At 44.7% G+C, this 24,655-nt stretch overlaps 1 protein-coding gene across 1 annotated transcript in view; it reads left to right on the top strand.

Annotated features, from left to right (window-relative positions):
* LOC135055958 (uncharacterized) overlaps positions 1 to 24,655 on the top strand; it is a 179,550-nt gene that overhangs the window by 40,103 nt on the left and 114,792 nt on the right. The window contains exons 9-11 of the mRNA XM_063960586.1: positions 10,688 to 10,820; positions 17,959 to 18,155; positions 18,235 to 18,280. Of these exons, the coding sequence (XP_063816656.1) occupies positions 10,688 to 10,820; positions 17,959 to 18,155; positions 18,235 to 18,280 (376 nt within the window). The remainder of the gene's footprint in view (positions 1 to 10,687; positions 10,821 to 17,958; positions 18,156 to 18,234; positions 18,281 to 24,655) is intronic.

The raw sequence follows: 24,655 nt of genomic DNA, 5'->3' as shown, positions 1-24,655 counted from the left end.
ACTGCGAAGCAGACTTCCTGAGTCGTCACAATCTTCACTCGGGGGAGTGGGGTCTCCACCAGCAGGTGTTCCAACAGATCGTCCACCGGTGGGGCTGCCCACAGATAGACATGATGGCTTCTCATCTCAAAAAGAAGCTTCACTGGTATTGTTCACGAACCAGGGACCCTCAGGCGAGGGCAGTGGATGCCCTGACGTCGCCTTGGCCTTACCGGCTGGTCTACTTGTTTCCTCCAATTCCGTTGATCCCAAGGATGCTCAAACGCATCAGACATCAGAGAGTCCATGCAATTCTAATTGCCCCGGATTGGCCCTCGGAGGGCGTGGTACGCGGACCTTCTGGACATGTCCATCGAAGACTCTTGGCCACTGCGAAGCGACCTTCTTCAACAAGGACCGTTCGTCTACCCGGACCTACGGCGTCTGCATTTGACGGCATGGAAGTTGAGTGGAACATCCTAGCTTACAAGGGCCTTTCCAAAAAGGTTATTGCAACCATGGTTCAGGCCCGGAAGCCTGTGACGTCAAAGCACTATCATCATATCTGGAGGAGATATGTCTCTTGGCGCGAGGAACGCACATATCCACCTGCAGAGTTCCACTACGTTTCCTGCAGGCTGGTGTGGATAAAGGCTTACGTCCGGGTTCCATTAAGGTCCAGATTTCAGCTCTGTCCATTTTCTTCCAGAAGAAATTGGCAGTGTTGCCAGAAGTTCAGACCTTCTTGCAAGGCGTTCTCCACATACAACCTCCGTTTGTGCTGCCTACGGCACCCTGGGATTTGGATGTGGTGTTGAATTTTCTACAGTCGTCCTGGTTCGAACCTCTGGTGACAGTAGAAGATAAGTACCTCACGTGGAAGATGGTGATGTTACTGGCCCTGGCTTCTGCTAGATGTGTTTCAGAATTGGGGGCCTTATCGTGTAAAAGTCCTTACTTGGTCTTTTACGAGGACAGAGTGGAGCTCCGGACTAGACAGCAGTTCCTGACGAAGGTTGTCTCCGTGTTTCACTTGAATCAGCCAATTGTGGTTCAGTCGAGTTCTGGCGTTTCTGCTCCTCCGGAAGCATTGGATGCTGTGCGAGCCTTGAAAATCTATGTCAAGAGAACGGCTTGGATCAGAAAGACGGATTCTTTGTTTGTGCTCTATGACGCGCACAAAAAGGGTTGTCCTGCTTCAAAGCAGTCCATTGCTCGTTGGATTAGGATTACGATTCAACAAGCCTATGTGTCAGCAGCCTTTCCTGTTCCTAAGTCTCTGAAGGCCCACTCTACGAGATCAGTGGGGTCTGCCTGGGTGGAGTCTCGGCCTTACAACTTTGCCGAGCTGCTACCTGGTCGGGGAAGAACACTTTTGTGAGGTTCTACAAGTTTGATACCCTGCTCAAAGAGGATACCCAGTTTGGGCAGGTGGTGCTGCAGCAGTCTCCACACGTTCCCGCACGTTCTGGAAGCTTTGGGACGTCCCCATCATACTAGATTCCCCCAATATCCCTTATGGATGCTAGAGAAAATATAGGATTTTAATTACCTAACGGTAAATCCATTTCTCGTAGTCCATAAGGGTGTGGTGTCTTTTCTGCAGGTTCTCTTTTTATGGTTACATGTACAGCTGTTGCTGTTTTGTTACCAGCTGTTGCTGGTTGTTGTGTGTTAGTGGTGTGCTGGTGTCTAAATCTCGCCACCTTTTCTGTTGTCATGTTCCTTCTCTCATATATGTCCTTTCTCCTTTGGGCACATTTTTACCTGTAACTGCCTGTGGGAGGGGGCATAGAGGGGAGGAGCCAGCACACCCAGTTGAAGAAATTTAAAGTGCACTGGCTCCTTTGTACCCTGTCTATACCCTATCGTACTAGATTCCCCCAATATCCCTTATGGACTACGAGAAAAGGATTTACCATTAGGAATTTAAAATTCTATTTTTATCTATCTATCTATCTATCTATCTATCTATCTATCTATCTATCTATCTATCTATCTATCTATCTATCTCCCATGGAAGGCAGCACTTTGTGGTCTTAGATATCGAAACAACATAAAGCCCGAGTTATCCAATGTTACAGATTTTATACAATCCGTCAGGGAACTTGGCGTGCAGCAGGGCTGTGGGAGTGCTACAAAATAATACACACAGTCATGGGGTCCTGTGGGAAGGCTAGGAACCATAAGGTGTGGTTCCTGGGCCACTAATTATTACACTTTTCCGTATGGCTGTGGCAGCCTACTCACTAGTTTGTGCTAATGAAAGAATCCTTTCTAAAGTAAAACTCTGTGCGGCTGCATGTGGAAGCCCATACTGCCCACAGTGCTTACATCCGCAGCAGCAGCTGTTCTTATTAGTATTAGGACTTAAACCAGAACCATGCTGAGTGAAAGAGATTCATCTGATACAGATCCCATCTCCGTCCTCACACTGCGACTGAGCAAGGAAGTGGGCTTAAATGCCCATGACAGTCCAATGAGACAGAAGATTTTGGTGCAATTGCATGGTCGCCACCCAGAAACGCCCATCTCACATGAAATGTGGTCTATTGACAGGCAGATACATCCGTATGCACCAGTGATCTCTGGGTGGATATCTGACCTGCCACATGCACAGAAGCCGATTTCTTTGGTGCATGCACAGTATGCTGACATGACTCCAGAATTGGCCCCACTGTGTTCAAAATGACACTGCTAAATGCCAATGTGCTATACACTTTCACACTTCATTCTGTGCACGATTTACAGTCCCTACAAATAGCAGTACAGATAGGTACACCTAGATGAGATCTTAATATAAGGGCTGTTATAATGCTACAAATAGAGAACTATTGGATTCTGATGTAATCTCTCATATAGTCTCCTCTGAGAGGAATAATATTGGGTAGAAAAAAAAAGAAACATTGCTTTTGGACCAAAATTTCTATTTCTAGCACCACCATACTTAGGAGAGCAGGTGATTTTGGGGTCATTTTAGTTTGGTTTTGCTATGGATACTCCTCATATAGTATTCATTAAATGACAATATATTTTATCTTATATGCTAACTAATGAAAGTCCTATCTCTTCTGAAATCTGCAAACTTTGAAATAAAATATTCCTGGAAAACCCAATACAGGTTGAGTATCCCATATCCAAATATTCCGAAATACGGAATATTCCGAAATACGGAATTTTTTGTGTGAGACTGAGATAGTGAAACTTTTATTTTCTGAAGGCTCAATGTACACAAACTTTAATACACAAAGTAATTAAAAATATTGTATTAAATGACCTTCAGCCTGTGTGTATAAGGTGTATATGAAACATAAATGAATTGTGTGAGTGTACACACTTTGTTTTACCCAAAGTTATTAAATTTTTTAGCTAAAATGACATTCAGGCTGTGTGTATAAGGTGTATATGAAACATAAATGCATTCTGTGCTTAGACTTAGGTCCCATCGCCATGATATCTCATTATGGTATGCAATTATTCCAAAATACGGAAAAATACGATATCCAAAATACCTCTGGTCCCAAGCATTTCGGATAAGCGATACTCAGCCTGTACATCACAATAACCCTCCCAGTCATTAAGCACCAAACTTCCTCTGGTCATGAAGCTGTTATACAATATGCCCTAAAGTGCAATTGTTGCGATTTATTTTTAAGAGCTGCAGCCTTCATATTCACTATATAGAACTTGGGACACACTCCAAAAAGCTTATCTTTATCTGAGCTTATCTGTGCCCATTTCACTGAACTGTCATAAGTTTATTGGTTATGTCAATTTAATGGGTGTAACCAGGTTTGTACTCTGCAACATATCACAATTACCCCACCCTCCAACCTGTAACATACTGTAGTGCAGCCTCTGCTGTAAGGTATACAACCGTCTCAGTAACTGGTTCTACTAGTTCTCCTTCCTGCCAAACCCTTACTTCTTACTTCTTTGTCTGGCTGCTTTATTTTTACATATTATAGACTGTACATGGCACTTTTATATGTGTAAGACTATACAAACAATGGAAACTTTTCTTGGTAAATAAGACTATAATTTTTGAAAGGAAACTAAATGAAATGAAGTTAATTAAAATTAAACGAATACTTGTTAGAGTCTCTAATCCAGGATTTCCAACTCCAGTCCTCAAGGAACCCTAACAGTACATGCTTTCCATACACCACTGACACATTTTAAAAGATCCACAGAGGAGACATGAAAAACATGCATTGTTAGGGGTCCTTGAGAACTGGAGATGGGAAACACTGCTCTAATCTATAATCTGGAAATCATGAGACTGTCCTGCCAACAAACCACATATAAAATATCCCATAATAAGGGAGGTTAGGGTTAAGCTGCAGGAGGGATGGGTTAGGATTAGGGGTAGGGTGAAAATACTTGCCGGGATGTGTCTGGAATCTGGCTGTTGAGATTCTAACTGATGGGATTTCGTACTCAGTCCTATGACAATGGGGGTCATTCCGACCTGATCGCACGCTAGGTTTTTTCTCTGAGGTGCGATCAGGTCAAAACTCGGCAAAACTGCGTATGCACCGCAATGCGCAGGCGCGTTGTTTGGGCACAAAGCGGATCGTTGCTGAGCGATGGCTTTAACAAAGAATCCATTCGCAGAGCCGATCGCAAGGAGATTGACAGGAAGAAGGCGTTTGTGGGTGGCAACTGACCGTTTTCTGGGAGTGTTTGGAAAAACGCAGGCGTGTCCACGCGTCTGCAGGGCGGGTGTCTGACGTCAATTCCGGACACGAACAAGCTGAAGTGATCGCAGTGGCTGAGTAAGTTCACACCTACTCAGAAACTGCACAAGACTTTTTATACCGCTTGGCTGCACAAGCGTTCGCACACTTGCAAAGCGAAATTACACTCTCCCATAGGCTGCGGCTATCTGATTGCAGCGCTACAAAAAGTAGCTAGCAAGCGATCAACTCGGAATGACCCCCAATGTAAAGTCAAATATCAAAGAACAATCTGCCTATTTGTATTTTTGCAATAGACTGATGAACGCAGCACTGTTTATTTCTCTGACGTCCTAGTGGATGCTGGGGACTCCGTAAGGACCATGGGGAATAGACGGCTCCGCAGGAGACTGGGCACATCTAAAGAAAGATTTAGGTCTATCTGGTGTGCACTGGCTCCTCCCCCTATGACCCTCCTCCAAGCCTCAGTTAGATTTCTGTGCCCGGCCGAGCTGGATGCACACTAGGGGCTCTCCTGAGCTCCTAGAAAGAAAGTATAGTTTAGGTTTTTTATTTTACAGTGAGACCTGCTGGCAACAGGCTCACTGCAGCGAGGGACTAAGGGGAGAAGAAGCGAACCTACCTAAGTGGTGGTAGCTTGGGCTTCTTAGGCTACTGGACACCATTAGCTCCAGAGGGATCGCACACAGGACCCGACCTCGTCGTCCGTTCCCGGAGCCGCGCCGCCGTCCCCCTTACAGAGCCAGAAGCAAGAAGGTCTGGAAAATCGGCGGCTGAAGACTTCTGTCTTCTCCAAGGTAGCGCACAGCACTGCAGCTGTGCGCCATTGCTCCTCATGCACACCACACACTTCGGTCACTGATGGGTGCAGGGCGCTGGGGGGGGCACCCTGAGCAGCAATATTAACACCTTGGCTGGCAAAACTGACACCATATATAGCCCCAGAGGCTATATAGGTGTAAATTACCCCTGCCAGAATAACACAAAAAGCGGGAGAAAGCCCGCCGAAAAAGGGGCGGAGCCATCTCCCTCAGCACACTGGCGCCATTTTCCCTCACAGCTCCGCTGGAAGGATCGCTCCCTGGCTCTCCCCTGCAGTCCTGCACTACAGAAAGGGTAAAAAAGAGAGGGGGAGCACAAATTTAGGCGCAGTATAATATACATATGCAGCTATAAGGGAAAACACTCTTTATAGGTGATATCCCTGTGGTATATAGCGCTCTGGTGTGTGCTGGCATACTCTCCCTCTGTCTCCCCAAAGGGCTTTGTGGGGTCCTGTCCTCTGTCAGAGCATTCCCTGTGTGTGTGCTGTGTGTCGGTACCGCTGTGTCGACATGTATGATGAGGAAAATGATGTGGAGGCAGAGCAAATGCCTGTAAATGTATTGTCACCCCCTGAGGAGTCGACACCTGTGTGGATGGACTTATGGAAGGAATTACGTGACAGTGTCAGCTCCTTACATAAAAGGTTTGACGACATAGGACAGCCGGCTACTCAGCTTGTGACTGTTCCAGCGTCTCAAATGTCATCAGGGGCTTTAAAACGCCCGCTACCTCAGATGGCAGACACAGATGTCGACACGGATACCGACTCCAGTGTCGACGACGATGAGACTAGTGTACCCTCCAATAGGTCCACCCGTTACATGATTGAGGCAATGAAAAATGTATTACACATTTCTGATAGTACCCCAGGTACCACAAAAAAGGGTATTATGTTCGGTGAGAAAAAACTACCAGTAGTTTTTCCTGCATCTGAGGAATTAAATGAGGTGTGTGAGGAAGCCTGGACTTCCCCCGATAAGAAATTGATAATTTCTAAACGGTTATTGGCAGCGTACCCTTTCCCGCCAGAGGATAGGTCACGTTGGGAAACGTCCCCTAGGGTAGATAAAGTGCTTACACGTTTATCAAAACAGGTGGCACTACCGTCTCCGGATACGGCCGCCCTAAAGGATCCTGCTGATAGAAAGCAGGAGGCTACCCTAAAAGCTATATATACACACACGGGCATTATATTGCGACCAGCGATTGCATCAGCATGGATGTGCAGTGCCGCTGCGGCGTGGTCAGATTCCCTGTCGGATAATATTGATACCCTGGATAGGGACACTATTTTGCTGACAGTAGAGCATATAAAGGACGCTGTCTTATACATGCGTGATGCACAGAGGGATATTTGCCGGCTGGCATCAAAAATAAGCGCAATGTCCATTGCCGCCAGAAGGGGGTTATGGACTCGGCAGTGGTCAGGTGATGCCGATTCAAAAAGGCACATGGAAGTTTTGCCTTATAAGGGGGTGGAACTGTTTGGGGATGGTCTTTCAGACCTCGTTTCCACAGCTACGGCTGGGAAATCGACATTTTTGCCACAGGCTACCCCACAGCAAAAGAAGGCACCGTATTATCAAGTACAGTCCTTTCGGCCCCATAAACACAAGAGGGCTCGAGGCGCATCCTTTCTGCCGAGAGGCAAAGGTAGAGGGAAAAAGCTGCAGCATACAGCCAGTTCCCAAGAGCAAAAGTCCTCCCCCGCGTCCGGTAAGTCCACAGCATGACGCTGGGGCTTCACAGGCGGATCCGGGTACGGTGGGGGCCCGTCTCAGAAATTTCAGCACACAGTGGGCTCTCTCACAGGTGGATCCCTGGGCCCTTCAAGTAGTATCTCAGGGGTACAGGCTGGAATTCGAGACGTCCCCCCCCCCCCCCCCCCGCCGTTTTCTAAAATCTGCCTTACCAGCAACTCCCTCTGCCAGGGAGGCAGTGTTGGTGGCTATCCAAAAACTGTATTCACAGCAAGTGATTGTCAAGGTACCCCTCCTTCAGCAAGGGAAGGGTTACTATTCCACAATGTTTGTGGTACCGAAACCGGACGGTTCGGTGAGACCCATCTTAAATTTAAAATCCTTGAACACTTATATCAAAAGGTTCAAGTTCAAGATGGAATCGCTCAGGGCGGTTATTGCGAGCCTGGACGAGGGGGTTTACATGGTCTCCCTGGACATCAAGGATGCGTACCTGCATGTCCCCATTTACCCTCCTCACCAGGAGTACCTCAGATTTGTGGTACAGGACTGTCACTATCAGTTCCAGACGCTGCCGTTTGGGTTATCCACGGCACCGAGGGTCTTTACCAAGGTAATGGCCGAAATTATGATACTCCTTCGCAAGAAGGGAGTTTTAATTATCCCGTACTTGGACGATCTCCTGATAAAGGCGAGGTCCAAGGAACAGTTGGTAGTGGGGGTAGCACTTTCTCGGGAAGTGCTACAACAGCACGGCTGGATTCTCAGTCCGGGTCCCATCTCCAGATGCAACAGCGGATAACCCTGTCGGCAAGGACCAGGGTGTCGCTGCTGTGGTGGCTGCAGAGGGCTCATCTACTAGAGGGCCGCAGATTCGGAATACAGGACTGGGTCCTGGTGACCACGGATGCCAGCCTTCGGGGCTGGGGCGCAGTCACACAGGGAAGAAATTTCCAAGGACTGTGGTCAAATCAGGAGATTTCGCTTCACATAAATATTCTAGAGCTAAGGGCCATTTACAATGCCCTAAGCCAAGCAAGGCCCCTGCTTCAGAACCAGCCGGTACTGATCCAATCAGACAACATCACGGCGGTCGCCCATGTAAACAGACAGGGCGGCACAAGAAGCAGGAGGGCAATGGCAGAAGCCATAAGGATTCTCCGATGGGCGGAAAATCATGTGTTAGCACTGACAGCAGTGTTCATTCCGGGAGTGGACAACTGGGAAGCAGACTTCCTCAGCAGGCACGACCTCCACCCGGGAGAATGGGGACTTCATCCAGAAGTCTTCCAAATGCTGGTAAACCGGTGGGAAAGACCACAGGTGGACATGATGGCGTCCCGCCTCAACAAAAAGCTAAAAAGATATTGCGCCAGGTCAAGGGACCCTCAGGCGATCGCTGTGGACGCTCTAGTAACACCGTGGGTGTACCAGTCGGTTTATGTGTTTCCTCCTCTGCCTCTCATTCCCAAGGTACTGAGAATAATACGAAGGCGAGGAGTGAAAACTATACTCGTGGTTCCGGATTGGCCAAGAAGAGCTTGGTACCCGGAACTTCAAGAGATGCTTTCAGAGGACCCTTGGCCTCTGCCGCTCAGACAGGACCTGCTGCAGCAGGGGCCCTGTCTGTTCCAAGACTTACCGCGGCTACGTTTGACGGCATGGCGGTTGAACACCGGATCCTGAAGGAAAAGGGCATTCCGGAGGAAGTCATCCCTACCCTGATCAAAGCCAGGAAGGATGTCACCGCAAAACATTATCACCGCATTTGGCGGAAATATGTTGCTTGGTGTGAGGCCAGGAAGGCCCCAACGGAGGAATTTCAACTGGGTCGATTCCTGCATTTCCTGCAAGCAGGGGTGACGTTGGGCCTCAAATTGGGGTCCATTAAGGTCCAGATTTCGGCCCTGTCGATTTTCTTCCAGAAAGAACTGGCTTCACTGCCTGAAGTTCAGACTTTTGTCAAAGGAGTTCTGCGTATTCAGCCTCCTTTTGTGCCCCCAGTGGCACCTTGGGATCTCAATGTGGTTTTGGAGTTCCTGAAATCACATTGGTTTGAACCACTTAAGACTGTGGATTTGAAATATCTCACGTGGAAAGTGGTCATGCTGTTGGCTCTGGCTTCGGCCAGGCGTGTGTCAGAATTGGCGGCTTTGTCCTATAAAAGCCCTTATCTGATTTTCTATATGGATAGGGCAGAGTTGAGGACTCGTCCTCAGTTTCTCCCGAAGGTGGTATCAGCGTTTCACTTGAACCAGCCTATTGTGGTGCCTGCGGCTACTAGGAACTTGGAGGATTCCAAGTTACTGGACGTAGTCAGGGCCCTGAAAATTTATGTTTCCAGGACGGCTGGAGTCAGGAAAACTGACTCGCTGTTTATCCTGTATTCACCCAACAAACTGGGTGCTCCTGCTTCTAAGCAGACTATCGCGCGCTGGATTTGTAGCACTATTCAGCTGGCGCATTCTGCGGTGGGACTACCGCAGCCTAAATCTGTAAAAGCCCATTCCACAAGGAAGGTGGGCTCATCTTGGGTGGCTGCCCGAGGGGTCTCGGCTTTACACACTTTGCCGAGCTGCTACTTGGTCAGGGGCAAACACGTTTGCAAAATTCTACAAATTTGATTCCCTGGCTGAGGAGGACCTGGAGTTCTCTCATTCGGTGTTGCAGAGTCATCCGCACTCTCCCGCCCGTTTGGGAGCTTTGGTATAATCCCCATGGTCCTTACGGAGTCCCCAGCATCCACTAGGACGTTAGAGAAAATAAGAATTTACTCACCGGTAATTCTATTTCTCGTAGTCCGTAGTGGATGCTGGGCGCCCATCCCAAGTGCGGATTGTCTGCAATACTTGTAAATAGTTATTGTTACACAAATCGGGTTGTTATTGCGAGCCATCTGTTCAGAGGCTCCGTTGTTATCATACTGTTAACCGGGGTTCCTATCACGAGTTATATGGTGTGGCTGGTATGAGTCTTACACGGGATTCAAAATCCTTCCTTATTGTGTCAGCTCTTCCGGGCACAGTGTCCTAACTGAGGCTTGGAGGAGGGTCATAGCGGGAGGAGCCAGTGCAAACCAGATAGACCTAAATCTTTCTTTAGATGTGCCCAGTCTCCTGCGGAGCCGTCTATTCCCCATGGTCCTTACGGAGTACCCAGCATCCACTACGGACTACGAGAAATAGAATTACCGGTGAGTAAATTCTTATTTTTATTTTTCATGTGTAGTTATTGGTTGGCAACCCTTTTAAAAACTGCTTGGTTCATCCATGTAATTATATGTTATGAATTCCCAGTCCAGCGCCATGGGTTTATATTTGTTTTTTCTTTGTAATGCACACACCTGAAAGCCATAAGTTTTCTCCTTTTATTGGTTTTACATCTGTGCCTAAAACTAATGCATTTTATTTAAATTATGGTGGCATTAACTCAAAGGTTATGTTGTAACGTAGAAACCTATTGTAGTTACTCCTATTCCTCCAGGTATCAGGAGGGCCGAGTGTTTGTGATAGAAGTGCTGCCAGATAGCCAGACTGAAGTAGATGAAGTAGTTCTGGCAGGAGACATCATTGATGAAATAAATGGCGTGTCACTGAGAAATGCACCTAATGGACAGGTGAGAAATAATGGTTTGGGTCAAGTCTGTTAAACTAAAGGGGGTTTACATAGCTGCTTATTGAATAGTAATGAATACATACATTCTGGCGATTGTGCACTCACTAACCTACTGTCAGAATGGGGAAATCCTTAAATGTGTTAAGCTTTTATGGTCGATGTGTGGATTTCATTATTAGGTATGTGAAAGGTGAAAACCTGGTTTTCTAATGACAAGAATTGCCAGCCTTGTATTTATCGTGTAATCCTCTGTAATGTGCGATTTAGCATTAGTGTTGTATAAAAGTGACATTTTATAGCCATACTGGGACGCTGTTGGGGTTTCTTGAGTTGGTGAGCCATAAAACTAGAAGTAGCAATTTAGGGAAATATTACATACCGTATAAATATACATTATGGTAATAACTTACTGTTGATAACAGTATTTCTCCTAAGTCCACAGGATCCACAGGATAACATTGGGATATGATGAAGCGACCGCGGATTTGCACCAATTGGTCAAAGCTTTTCGGCCTCCCAGCATGCAACGGGCCCGTCCATATATCCCCGCCTCCTGGCTCAGGCAAATCAGTTGTTTTCCCAAATCTCAAGGCAGGAGCATCATAGATAGTCCTAATCAGGCGAGAAGAACACACATGTACACCCTTCCGTACAAGAAGGAAGAGGTTAATGAGTAAAAGGATCCTCAAATCAGGTGCGTCAGGGTGGGATCCCTGTGGATCCTGTGGACTTAGGAGAAATACTGTTATCAACGGTAAGTTCTTACCATAACGTATATTTCTCCGGCAGGGTCCACAGGTTATCCACACGATAACATTGGGATTTCCCAAAGCAATTTAGTGGTGGGGACGCTCCTGGTTGGACAGGAGAATCCTTTGCCCGAATTCAGTGTCATGAGAGGCAAAGGTATCCATGGCATAATGTCTAATGAATGTGTTAATGGAAGATCATATGGCTTCCTTACATATCTGTTCTGCTGAAGCACCACATTGTGCTGCCCATGATGGACCTACCTTACGAGTAGAATGAGCAGAGACATTAGCCGGAACAGGGAGAACAGCTTGAGAATATGCTTCTGAAATCGTCATCCAAAGCCACCTTGCCAGTGTCTGCATATCAGCAGGCCATCCTTTCTTGTGAAATCCGTAGAGAATCTGTCTTTCTGATGGCACTGGTACGATCTACGTAGATCCTTAAGGCATGGACCATGTCCAGCAATGCATCTCCCACAGAAAGGCCCAGTTCCTGGAAAGCCGGGACTACAATTTCTTCTTTAAGGTGGAATTTAGACACCACCTTAGGAAGATACCCAGATCTAGTTCTGAGAACTGCTTTATCTGGATAAAAATTAGAAATGGGGAACGACATGACAATGCCCGTAAATCTGACACTCTTCTAGCTGACGCCATGGCCAGTAGAAAGAGAACTTTAGCTGTCAACTATTTAAGATCCACTTTATTAAGTGGTTCAAATGGGGCAACTTGAAGGGCCTTTAAGACTAAACTTAAGTCCCAAGGCACTGTAAGAGGAACAAAAGGAGGTTGAATGTGCAGCATTCCCTGGAAAAAAGTGCACACATCCTGTAGGTTGGCAATTATTTTTTTTTTAACCATACAGTCAATGCTGACACTTGCACTCTCAAGGAAGCCACCTTCAAACCTTTATCCATTCCTGCCTGAAGGAATGCTAAGACCCTGGAAATCCTAAAAGTCCTAGGGTCCATTTCCCGTTCACTGCACCAATGAATATAGGTGCCATATTCAGTGATAAATGCGAGCTGAGGAAGGTTTCCTTGCTCTGAACATTGTTTGAATTACCTGTTGTGAGAATCCACTTGACTTCAGGATAGAGGTCTCAAGAGCCACGCTGTCAAAGACAGTCGATCCAGATGTCTGTGATAACAAGATAGTCAGTAGATCTGGACATTGAGGGAGTAGGAATGGAGCATCCATCGACATCCTCTGCAGATCTGTGTACCAATGCCTTCTGGGCCAAGACGGAGCTATTAGTATCATGGCACCTCTTCCTTGTTTTATATTTCTCACCACCCTGGGTAATAAGGTGGTTGGAGGAAACACATAGGCCAGATGAAAGTCCCATCTCACGGACAGGGTATCCACAAACATCGTATGCAAGAACTTTGTTGCTCTGACGGGACGCCATGAGATCTATCTCTGGCAACCCCCACTTGTCAGGATCTGGAAGACCTCTGGGTGTAGAGCCCATTCGCTTGCCAGTTTAGTACTCCCGGAACGAACAGTGCGGGCAAGGCTGGATGATGAAGTTCTGCCCACTTTAGTGTGTGACTTACCTTCTTCATATCTTTTTGGCTGCGAGTTTATCCCTGATGGTTGATGTATGCTACTGCTGTCGCATTGTCCGAGAGGATCTGAACTGGTTTTCCCCCAAAGGATGTCCATTGCCTGAATCAGTGCCATGTACTGTATATGGCCTGAAGATCCAATATATTTATTGGCAGGCAACCTTCTTCCTTGGTTTATTGCCCCTGGAAACAAAACCTTCCTGACACTGCTCCCCAGCCCTGGAGACTGGCATCTGTTGTCAGAATTTCCCAATCTGAAAACCAAAAGGGTCTCCCTTTGTCCAGATGGGATGTCTATAGCCACCAGGCTAACGACCGCCTTACTTTCACCGTAAGGACCAAAGTCTGCGTTTTTATCATCTGATGAAACCCATTTCATTTGGAAAGGATCAGATGCTGCAGAGGTCTCGAGTGGAACTGAGCATACTCCACCATGTCGAATGTTGTCACCATCAATCCCATTACACGCATTGCTGCGTGAATGGATACCCTTTGACTGTGTAGCAGCTCCTGAATCCTTGACTGAACTTTGGATATCTTGTTCAGAGGTAAAATTACTCTTTGAAGGCTTGAATCCAGTACAGCCCCCAGTGAGTCATCCGCTGTGACGGCACCAGAGACGATTTTGCCCAATTTATGAGCCACCCATGTTTCTGAGACACGTTATTGTTTGTTGCAGATGACACAGGAGCCATTCCTGAGACTGTTATTAAACACCAAAAAGAAAGAGAATTGCGCTCATGGGCTCATAGTGAGCTACTCATATGTTCAATAGTATAATATAATCAGAGCCGGTAAATAGTATAAAAACAATTTAATAAGTATTCTACTACAAATCACATCCATATAATATAGCCAATAAACGGTTAATAAATCCTAAGTATATCAGGCTAAAAAAATTCCTTGCTGGCCAGCAGTATTTAATGGCAAAGAGTATTTTGAATAAAGTATCTCTTCTAAAAAATCAGTGCACTGATTAGGCTGTACTGTGTTCAGGCGGCAGATGGTAACTTAGTATCAGTCAATGAATGAACTGTAGCGCACTGAAGTAGAAATGTAGCGGCTCGGAGTATTAATTACAAGTGTCCGTTTGCCTCCTGGAGCAAAACAGTGGTGTGGTCTTACCCCCAATGCCGAGCATCCTCGGATAGGATTACCTTTCCACGGGGGTTGCCTTTTCTGTCACCAACTGTGTGTAGTGAGTTGATCCACGGAGGAAGTGTAGCAGGACACTTGATGCCGATGCTTCATCCAATATACGAAAACAGCTTACGGCGGGATGGACAGATGGCACAGTCCAATAGAACTCCCGCTCGGCTGAGCCGTGTTTCCCCGTCTTTGCCACTATCACTGCTGCAGCTACGGTAGAGTGGGCGGAGACTGACGCGTTTCGTCACGAGTGCCACGTGACTTTCTCATTCCTGAGACTGTGACAGGATGAACAGATCCTTGAGGTATGGAAAGATAATCTGCCATAACCACCATAATCTTGGTAAATACTCTGGGGGCTGTAGCTAACCCAAAAGGTAGGGCCTGGGACTGAAAATGCTGTGGGGGATAGCGAACCTGAGATAGCACTGATGTGACCGAGCTATAGGAACATGTAGGTAAGCATCCTGGATATCCAGTGATACCATATAATCCCCTGGCTCCATGGCCAAAATGATGGAACGTAAAGTCTCCATATGAAACAGAGGTACCCAAATGTATTTGTTCAGCACCTTGAGATTGAGAATGGGCCGGAATTACCCATTTGGCCCCTGAACTAAAAACAGGTTAGAGTAAAACCCCTGTCCTTGTTGTGCAGGAAGAACTGGAATAATTACTCCTGACTGAAGCAAATTCTGAACTGCCTTTTGCAAAGCCCTGGCCTTCGTCTCTACCCGAGATGGGCTGGTACAAAAAAAAATTTGAGGAGGGTGCTTCTTGAAGGCAAAAGCATAACCTAGAGCTACTCCTTGCTGCACCCAGGCATCTGTTGTAGACTGCTGCCATATCTGTGCAAACTGAAGAAGTCGGCCCCCTACCCTGGGGTCCCCCAGGTTGAGGCCTGCACCATCAAGCTGATGGCTTATTTTTTGTCTTACCAACCGGTCCTCTGGTAGCCCAATGCTTCTTAGTCTTACCAGACTTGTTGTATTGGGGCTGTTTGCCATCACTTTTTGGCTTTTCCTTGAGACCGAAAGGGCCGAAAAGCCAGAACTTTAGGTTTGAATTTGTATGTGGAAGGAAACTTTACTTTCTTGGAGTCTGTTTCTGACTCCAAAATATCTGTCAATTCTTTACCAAAAAGAATATCTCCAGAAAAAGGCAAAGATTCCAAAACCTTAGATTCTGAATCAGCTTTGCACGTACGTAGCCAAACAGCTCTGCGAGCGGCTACTGTTGAAGCTGATGCCCTGGAGGCAATAGTACCCATATCCAAAGCTGCTTCTTCCAAGAACATTGCAGCCTGTTTTATATGTGCTATATGGGATTCTTGCTCTCTAGATGCCATTGAAAGATCCCCTTCCAATGCATCAGCCCAGGCAGCCATTGCCTTTGCCATCCAAGCTAAAGCCATGGCTGGTCTTATGACTGCCCCAGACAGGGATTTTTTTTTATTTTTAAAAACCATCCACTCTCCTATCCCCGTGACATCATTTTATGATGTTGAAGGCAAAGGCAATGTAGATTTTCGCACTAATCGAATCACATGCTTATCTACTTTGGGGGCCACCTCCCGCTTTAAACAATCCCCAGCTGGAAGAGGATAATTGGAATTCCATTTCCTAGGAATTCTAAACTTCTTACTGGGCGTAGCCCAAGCCTCTTCCATGATTTCCGTCAGCTGATCTGACCCAGGAAACTCAGTCTTAACTGTTTTGGGACGTTTAGTCACAGATGCCTTGGTTTTTAACACAGGCTCTGCTGATTCTTCCGAGGATAGAATGGCTTTCAGTACTCTAATTAACTCAACTATATCCACTGATCTGAGACCTTCCTTCTCCTCTTCGTATGCCGAACCAGAGTTTAATGAGCTTTCATCCTCCGATGGATCCTCATCTGAAACATGTGTAGCCTGTGAGGATGTAGATTTACTTACCACTGGCTTATCAGCCTGTTTCTTTTGAGAGGCTGCTGCTGGAAGTGATAAACCGCAGGTGGGAAGCTGCATGTAAGGGTTAATCGTGTAACCTATCCCTGGTACAGGAGTTGGAATTATCCGATCAACTATACTGGATAACGTTCGTGCAAACATAGCCCAAGGAGGATCAACCTGCACCTGAATCTGCCTTGTATTTTTCAAGAGACCCTTGTGAAAGCTAAAACAATTTGCACACAAACCATCCTGAACCAGATCCTGAGAGGTTAACCCAGCTTTGCAAAACAAACATGATGAGTGTTGGTGTTGCTGTGAGTGTATCATCCTCACCTTTGCCGCTCTTAGACATGATAAATAATCAACACTTACACAATTAGTGACTGTAATCACTTTAAGCTTTTTAAAGTGACATACAATCTGACCCTACCCTGCTATGCACCAGCATTGAGGATCGGAATAGAAAAAAACTGACAGTATATAGTAAAGTCAGCAATCACACTAGCAGTCAGTCACATGTTATACATTAGTATAATAAGCAATATGAGCACATAATCAACTACAATTACATTTCAAGTATGAAGGAGAACATATTACTGAATCATGTTTAAACAGATATACCGTATTCAGATGCATAGCAAAAGAAAACCACAGTAATAGTATACAAACTCATATGCAATAGGCACTTATCTAACTATTCGTACTGAAAAGGTAGATAGAGACTTAGTGCTGTATTACCCGTACTCATTAGAGTGGGATACAGGGAGACTCACCCCGCTTCCAGGACCGATCAATACGTTTGCGAACGCTGAGTGGATCCAGACGCTATTAGTGTACACTGCCGCTCCATGAACCTATAGTGAACACAGACGCTCAGTGAACACAGACGCACCAGTCACACAGCCGCCTATGCTGCGACTGGGTCCCCTTCATATACAGCGTCTCAGACGGAAGCGGGAAGTCAGTTCATGGTGGGAAACTCGGAGGAAACTGGTCATGAACTGGGGGGAGGGGCGACCAGGAGAGCATCTGACTCCCCACTGCTGACATCAACCCTAGTGATCGCTGCCTCATACTTTTCCTGGAGCCTATGATCCCTAAGGCCTAGCGCTGATGCACCCGAGGTGGCAGCTGCGTCAGCGACTGTTTGGTAGTCTCCTCCCAAAACAGTGTGGCTGTGTCCGTATTCCCCTTCTAAGCGGAACTGATGCCTTACCTTCTCCCCGTGCTCCGGCCACAGCCTGGTAACATCTGCTGGACCTGCTAGTATATCCGACACAGACGCCCGCCGAAACAGCACTGCACTCGTGGGTAAGCGTTGTCGCGACCCCGCAGAGAGTTGTTGGAGCGACTCTTTCTAAGGTACGTATAAGATGCTTTTTGGAAAGATCACTCAAGAAAATTTTTTAAGACTATAAAAATAACATAATAAAGCTTTGGGCTGCTAAAAACCAGCAGCCCTCTGACCATGGTCCGGCTCCTGCCGCACCAAACAAAAAACTGATTTGCCTGAGCCAGGAGGTGGGGATATATGGACGGGCCCGTTGCATGCTGGGAGGCCGAAAAGCTTTGACCGATTGGTGCAAATCCGCTGTTGCTTCATCATATCCCAATGTTATCCTGTGGATAACCTGTGGACCCTGCCAGAGAAAAGTTGTGTAATTATATATAATACAGGTGATTTTTAAAGTGCCTTGTTTGTGACACTGAAGATTATTAAACACCACTATACAGGCTGGCATAGTACTAAATAAACTGAAAGGGGAACCACTGAAATTTCAAATGATTCGCTGGCGCTGGAAGGATGGAGAAGTGTTTCGCCCACTTATACCATACTTCAAAGGCATCCAGGACAGGGTCCCTAACTTTAAACTTCAGCAGAAGCCCAGAAGCCAGGACAGCAGTCAGGATCATCCCCAACAGGACGGCAGGTGGGATCATAAGGTGGTGGGGTGAAGGTGTTGTCTGTAAATCCCAGCATCCATTGCTAATATTGTTTTTGTTCCACAGACTCCTGTACTCTGTGCAGTATCTGGGACAAGCAGATGTTGGAATGGTAAATGGCTATTTTTAATTACTTCTAACACCATATGTAATTTTAAAACGTATGAGCGCACATATATTCAAAAGTGGTTAATTAGGCTGCTGGTTTGGTAAATAAAATATATTTTTATTAAAAGAACAACAGACTAAATAAACATTCATAGATTAAAAAACATCATGCTGGAAATCGCAGAATAATTAGTATCATACTTATAATCACTGCATGAAATTCAATAGATACCCCCGCAGACACGGGGGACAGCCATGGGGACCAGGTTCGCCCCGAGTTATGCTAACCTCTATATGGGGGCCCTTGAAAAGGAACTCATTTGGGGGGCAGACCTCGGGGGGAGCCTGGTCCTCTATGGCAGGTATATAGATGATTTATTCTTTATTTGGGATGGGGATATAAATTCTGTAACATCATTTGTATCTCATTTGAACACGAACACCTATGGATTAAAATTCACTCACACTTGCGATCCTCACCATATCACATTCCTGGATATTGCCCTACTGTCTGATGGCGAGAACATCCATACAGAGACTTACTTTAAGTCGGTAGATACTAACAACTTTTTGAAATATAGTAGCAGCCACCTTAAAGCCTGGCGAGATAACATCCCAAAGAGTCAATTTCTAAGAGTGAAGAGAAATTGCTCAAGGGATTATAGATATCAAGAACAGGTAATGAAAGTACATTCCTCCTTTGAACAACAAGGTTACCCAGATTATATCCTTCAGAAAGCACTTAAAGACGTAGAAAAACAAGATAGGAATAATCTCCTCGCAAAAAAATCGCGCAAAAAGCAACAACATCAAAATGTATACAAGGGAGATATTTATAAAGAAAAATGTATATTTGTAACACAATACAATACACATGCTACCAAGATTAAACAAATAATAAAGAAAAACACTCCACTCTTGTTGATAGATCCTCTATTGGAACCTGTAATAGGTAAAAATATTAGAACAGTATATAAAAAATCAGAGACACTACAGATTAAATTAGCACCTAGCATGTTTAATCCTGATAAAAAGAAAAATAATAAAAAGAAAAAAATTTATAGGAACAACGAGGTATTGGGGACACTAAATATCAATTCTCTAGACGAATTACGTGAGAAACCCAGGGGATTCTTCAGGTGTGCCAGGACCAGGTGTCTTACTTGCTCGAATGTCAACTTGCGCAGTAAAACATTTGGATCTAGGGTAACGGGAGAATCCTTCGAGATAGAGGGCTTCCTAAATTGTGAATCTACATATGTAGTCTATCTTATTGAGTGTGGCTGTGGATACCAATACGTAGGTCGTACCATTAGAAAATTAAAAACACGATTCCTTGAACACAGACGGAATATTATGAATAAAAGCAATACACATAGCGTCTCTAGGCATACGAATTATTGTCAGCAGGGGAATATCTCTAATATTCGTCTAAAAGCTCTCGAACAGGTTGGACAAACAGAAAGGGGAGGCGACAGATTCAATGCCCTATGCAGGAGAGAAGCATATTGGATCTTTCGCCTAAAGACTTTAGAACCACAGGGTCTGAATGAAAATATAGAACTTAATAACATGTAATATGAGGGGTTAATAAATTCCCCCCCTCTCTTCTCCCCCCCCCCTTCTCTCTTTCCCTTTCTCTCCTCCCTCCTCCTAGTTATATTCCCTATTTGATGCTTATCCCTTAGAACTCCGGGAACATATACATTAGGATAAATAATTCCATCAGTAAGAACCATCATCCGCAACATAGCTCTTATATTGCATACTTTAGATATTGATGTTTCAAAATTGATTCTATATGTAAAACAGTATAATAAAGTCATTAGATATGGCAAAACATCTCTGGATATAATATATACCTGTAGTATAATATTATTAAGTTAGTGTAAAATTCTTGCCTAGAGCGAGATAAAGAGATCTTTGTATATTTCTTCTCTACAGGTTTATATTTATGAATTTACTATATCTCTCCTGCTCTCTTCTTCCTTCTCTTCTTCCCTTCTCTCTCTTCCTATGACTGCACATTTATATGCATACTGCTCTATATAGAAGAATCATATTAGAAAAATATATATTCTATTTCATTATGGAGTTTCAGTCTTCTGAGCATCTTTATGTGTCTGTTTATATTAATATTATGTGTCTACTTCTCCCTATATATGGGTCTATATCTCAGATACTAAATTAATAAAAAAGAATTATCTATTTTATTAACCAACTGGGTTCAAATATTGTATATATCTCTCTCCAACTAGTGTTCCATATATACACACAATGAAATAAATATAAAAAAGATAATAAAATATTCGTTTTGAATCTAATTAGGTGTATATATATATACATAATTGAATGCTATTTGCACATTAGTACATCTCATTGTGGTCATGAGTGATAATAATAATAATTTTTATGTTTATGATCATATTCATTTTCATATTAATTCTGTCTTTTTAAAGAGGAAATATAATTGTACCTTATATATACATAATAGTGGCTAAGCTAATTGGATATGGCTGGTAAAATCAGGGTATCCCTGAGAAGGACGATACAGATGCCATTAATAACGATCTTAATTGTAACCAATGAGGAATATCCCTGAGGGGGATAAATAGTGACCGTACATCAAGACCTCTAAAACCTCTGAAGAAACCGCCACCCACAAAAGGCGGAGAAACGCGTCAGGTGACCTTAACGACGTCAAGTGGAACGCAGCTGGAGCGCATCGTAAGCCGGAAGCTTTGCACAACCCGGAAGCCGCGACACGCGGCCAAGTGCTCCCAGCTACACGCGTGCAGCGTGTCACCGCCTCAGCCAGATAGGAAACTCTCCAGCCATAGAGTGCCTCAACCCAATCGTGGACACCAGTACCGCCGCAGAGTGGAGGGTAAGCAGTGCCCCTATGAGTGCCACGACGGGTTACTAAGTGGTTATGTAATCTCTCAATATTACATTAAATGGAATAAACTGGCACAGAAATATCACCAGAGGAAAGTTTCTTTATCCTAAAAGGACTGTGTTGACATATATACCCAGGGACAATTTTCTATTTAATCAACTAATTATTAACATCAATATAATAAAATCCCTGGAGGGACTAACAGATACTAACAACCAGGACTGTATACTGGGACTGAATACTGGTCTAACTAACTAACTAACCAGTTAATCAACTAAGCATGCATGCTTTAAATTAATTATAAGTCCAATTGGCTAATGCGGGGGTATCTATTGAATTTCATGCAGTGATTATAAGTATGATACTAATTATTCTGCGATTTCCAGCATGATGTTTTTTAATCTATGAATGTTTATTTAGTCTGTTGTTCTTTTAATAAAAATATATTTTATTTACCAAACCAGCAGCCTAATTAACCACTTTTGAATATATGTGCGCTCATACGTTTTAAAATTGTGTATAGGGACAGGTTCCTTTTTTCAGGAGGACTTCCAGATCCTCCTTGTGTGAGCTGCAATTACTATCTAAATTGACAGTACAAACTTAGCGCCTAATATATATTATTTATAACACCATATGTGCCAGAGATGAAGATCTTTTGTAAGTACACATCACTTAACCCATTCACTGCTGAGTGTTTACTCATCCGTGTGTTGAGGACGTTTTTCTCATCACATTTCAACCTCCAAATTACTGATTTTTCTGTTTTTATTTTATTTTTTTATATGGTACCCACACAAATTTTACCTTGTTTTTTTTTGTTTGTTTTTTCAGAAGACTTTATATTTTCAGAAAATAACATTAGATGTTTTACTTATTCTGACGTGGCAAAAAAATTTTTTTTATGTCCAATGGCCAAAAAAAGTTTTTTTTGTTTTGTTTTTTTTAAATAGAATTTCAAAGAAGGTAACCAAAAACAAACATGATTATTTTTTCATCTGTGAACATCGCAAATAACTACTTGGTGGTTCTTCTTTAGCCAATAATTCATATTTCCAAAACAGTAAAGCAATCTTCACTTTTTTTTTCATTTTCGCTGTCTGTATTTAAATGCTTGCAATGTGTAGGAAAATATAGTGTGCAAGCCAGTATGATGAGCTAGGGCACAATGTGCCCTTCCTCATTTATGGAAAAAGATTTATGGAAAGCTATATATTTTTTTTTTTTGATAGGTCTTAGCGATATTGTTAGGTGATCACCAGGCATTCATTTTTATGTGTGGCAAACCAAATGAAAGTGGGGACTTCCTCTTCAAACGAGGATGCCCCCATCTTTCAGGGTGGAGAGGTTGGGGAGTTAGATTCTCACCACCACCACCACCATTTTAATTTATTTTCTTTTAATTGAAAAGTCACTACATGACGACTGCCAGGAGTCCCCATCGATTGTTAATAAAAGTGGGGGACAGGTAGGATAGTGGGGTTTGTCCTCTGCAGTCTTATTGTATATCCAGAGGATGAGTCCCACTTGTCCTACACAGAAAAAGGGTTAATACACAATTCCTAAAAGACATAATCTACTGAGCACAAGCATACATTTTTCATATATAGATCATGTATGATAGTGTCTGCAAACATTTCAGAACAAGAAAGTACATCAGCGATCTAAAAACATGCCTACTCGCCATGCCCTGACTTTATCCATATATTTCTAATGTAAAACTCCCAATTCAAATTACTCTAACGTCCTAGTGGATGCTGGGGACTCCGTAAGGACCATGGGGAATAGACGGGCTCCGCAGGAGACTGGGCACTCTAAAGAATGATTCAGTACTATCTGGTGTGCACTGGCTCCTCCCTCTATGCCCCTCCTCCAGACCTCAGTTAGAATCTGTGCCCGGCCAGAGCTGGGTGCTCCTAGTGGGCTCTCCTGAGCTTGCTAGAAAGAAAGTATTTTGTCAGGTTTTTTATTTTCAGAGAGCTTCTGCTGGCAACAGACTCTCTGCTACGTGGGACTGAGGGGAGAGAAGCAAACCTACTCACTGCAGCTAAGTTGCGCTTCTTAGGCTACTGGACACCATTAGCTCCAGAGGAATCGAACATAGGTACCTAACCTTGATCGTCCTTTCCCGGAGCCGCGCCGCCGTCCCCCTCGCAGAGCCAAAAGTACAGAAGCAGCAGAAGCAAGAAGACATTGAAATCGGCGGCAGAAGACTCCTGTCTTCACTTAAGGTAGCGCACAGCACTGCAGCTGTGCGCCATTGCTCCCGCAGCACACCCACACACTCCGGTCACTGTAGGGTGCAGGGCGCAGGGGGGGGCGCCCTGGGCAGCAATTAAGATACTTGATGGCAAAAGTATACATATATACAGTCAGGCACTGTATATATGTGCGAGCCCCCGCCATTTTTACACATGAGAAGCGGGACAGAAGCCCGCCGCTGAGGGGGCAGGGCCTTCTTCCTCAGCACACCAGCGCCATTTTCTCTTCACAGCTCCGCTGGAAGGACGCTCCCCAAGCTCTCCCCTGCAGTATACAGGTGCAATAGAGGTAAAAAAGAGAGGGGGGGCACATAAATTTAGGTGCAGATATATATATATATATATATATATATATATATATATATATATATATAAAAACAGCAGCTACTGGGTAAACACTAAGGTACAGTGTAATCCCTGGGTTATATAGCGCTGGGGTGTGTGCTGGCATACTCTCTCTCTGTCTCCCCAAAAGCCTTTGTGGGGTCCTGTCCTCAGTCAGAGCGTTCCCTGTATGTGTGCGGTGTGTCGGTACGCCTGTGTCGACATGTTTGATGAGGAAGGATACGTGGAGGTAGAACAAGTGCAAATAGATGTGGTGTCGCCCCCGACGGGGCCGACACCTGATTGGATGGATATGTGGAAGGTGTTAAATGATAATGTAAGCTCCTTACATAACAGATTGGATAAAGCTGTAGCTTTGGGACAGTCGGGGTCTCAACCCATGCCTGCTCCCACAGCGCAGAGGCCGTCAGGGTCTCAAAAGCGCCCAATATCCCAGTTAGTTGACACAGACGTCGACACGGAATCTGATTCCAGTGTCGATGACGATGATGCAAAGTTGCAGCCTAAAATGACTAAAGCCATCCGCTACATGATTGTGGCAATGAAGGATGTGTTACACATTTCTGAGGAAAATCCTGTCCCTGACAAGAGGATTTATATGTATGGGGAGAAAAAGCAAGAAGTGGCTTTTCCCCGTCACATGAATTGAATGAATTATGTGAAAAATAAGAATTTACTTACCGATAATTCTATTTCTCATAGTCCGTAGTGGATGCTGGGGACTCCGAAAGGACCATGGGGAATAGCGGCTCCGCAGGAGACTGGGCACAAAAGTAAAAAGCTTTAGGACTACCTGGTGTGCACTGGCTCCTCCCCCTATGACCCTCCTCCAAGCCTCAGTTAGGATACTGTGCCCGGACGAGCGTACACAATA

Source organism: Pseudophryne corroboree, chromosome 3 (assembly GCF_028390025.1).
Source record: "Pseudophryne corroboree isolate aPseCor3 chromosome 3, aPseCor3.hap2, whole genome shotgun sequence".
NCBI classification, from domain to species: Eukaryota; Metazoa; Chordata; class Amphibia; order Anura; family Myobatrachidae; genus Pseudophryne; species Pseudophryne corroboree.
The sequence above is the reverse complement of the archived record's forward strand: the minus strand, read 5'-3'. Positions and strand labels throughout refer to the sequence as shown.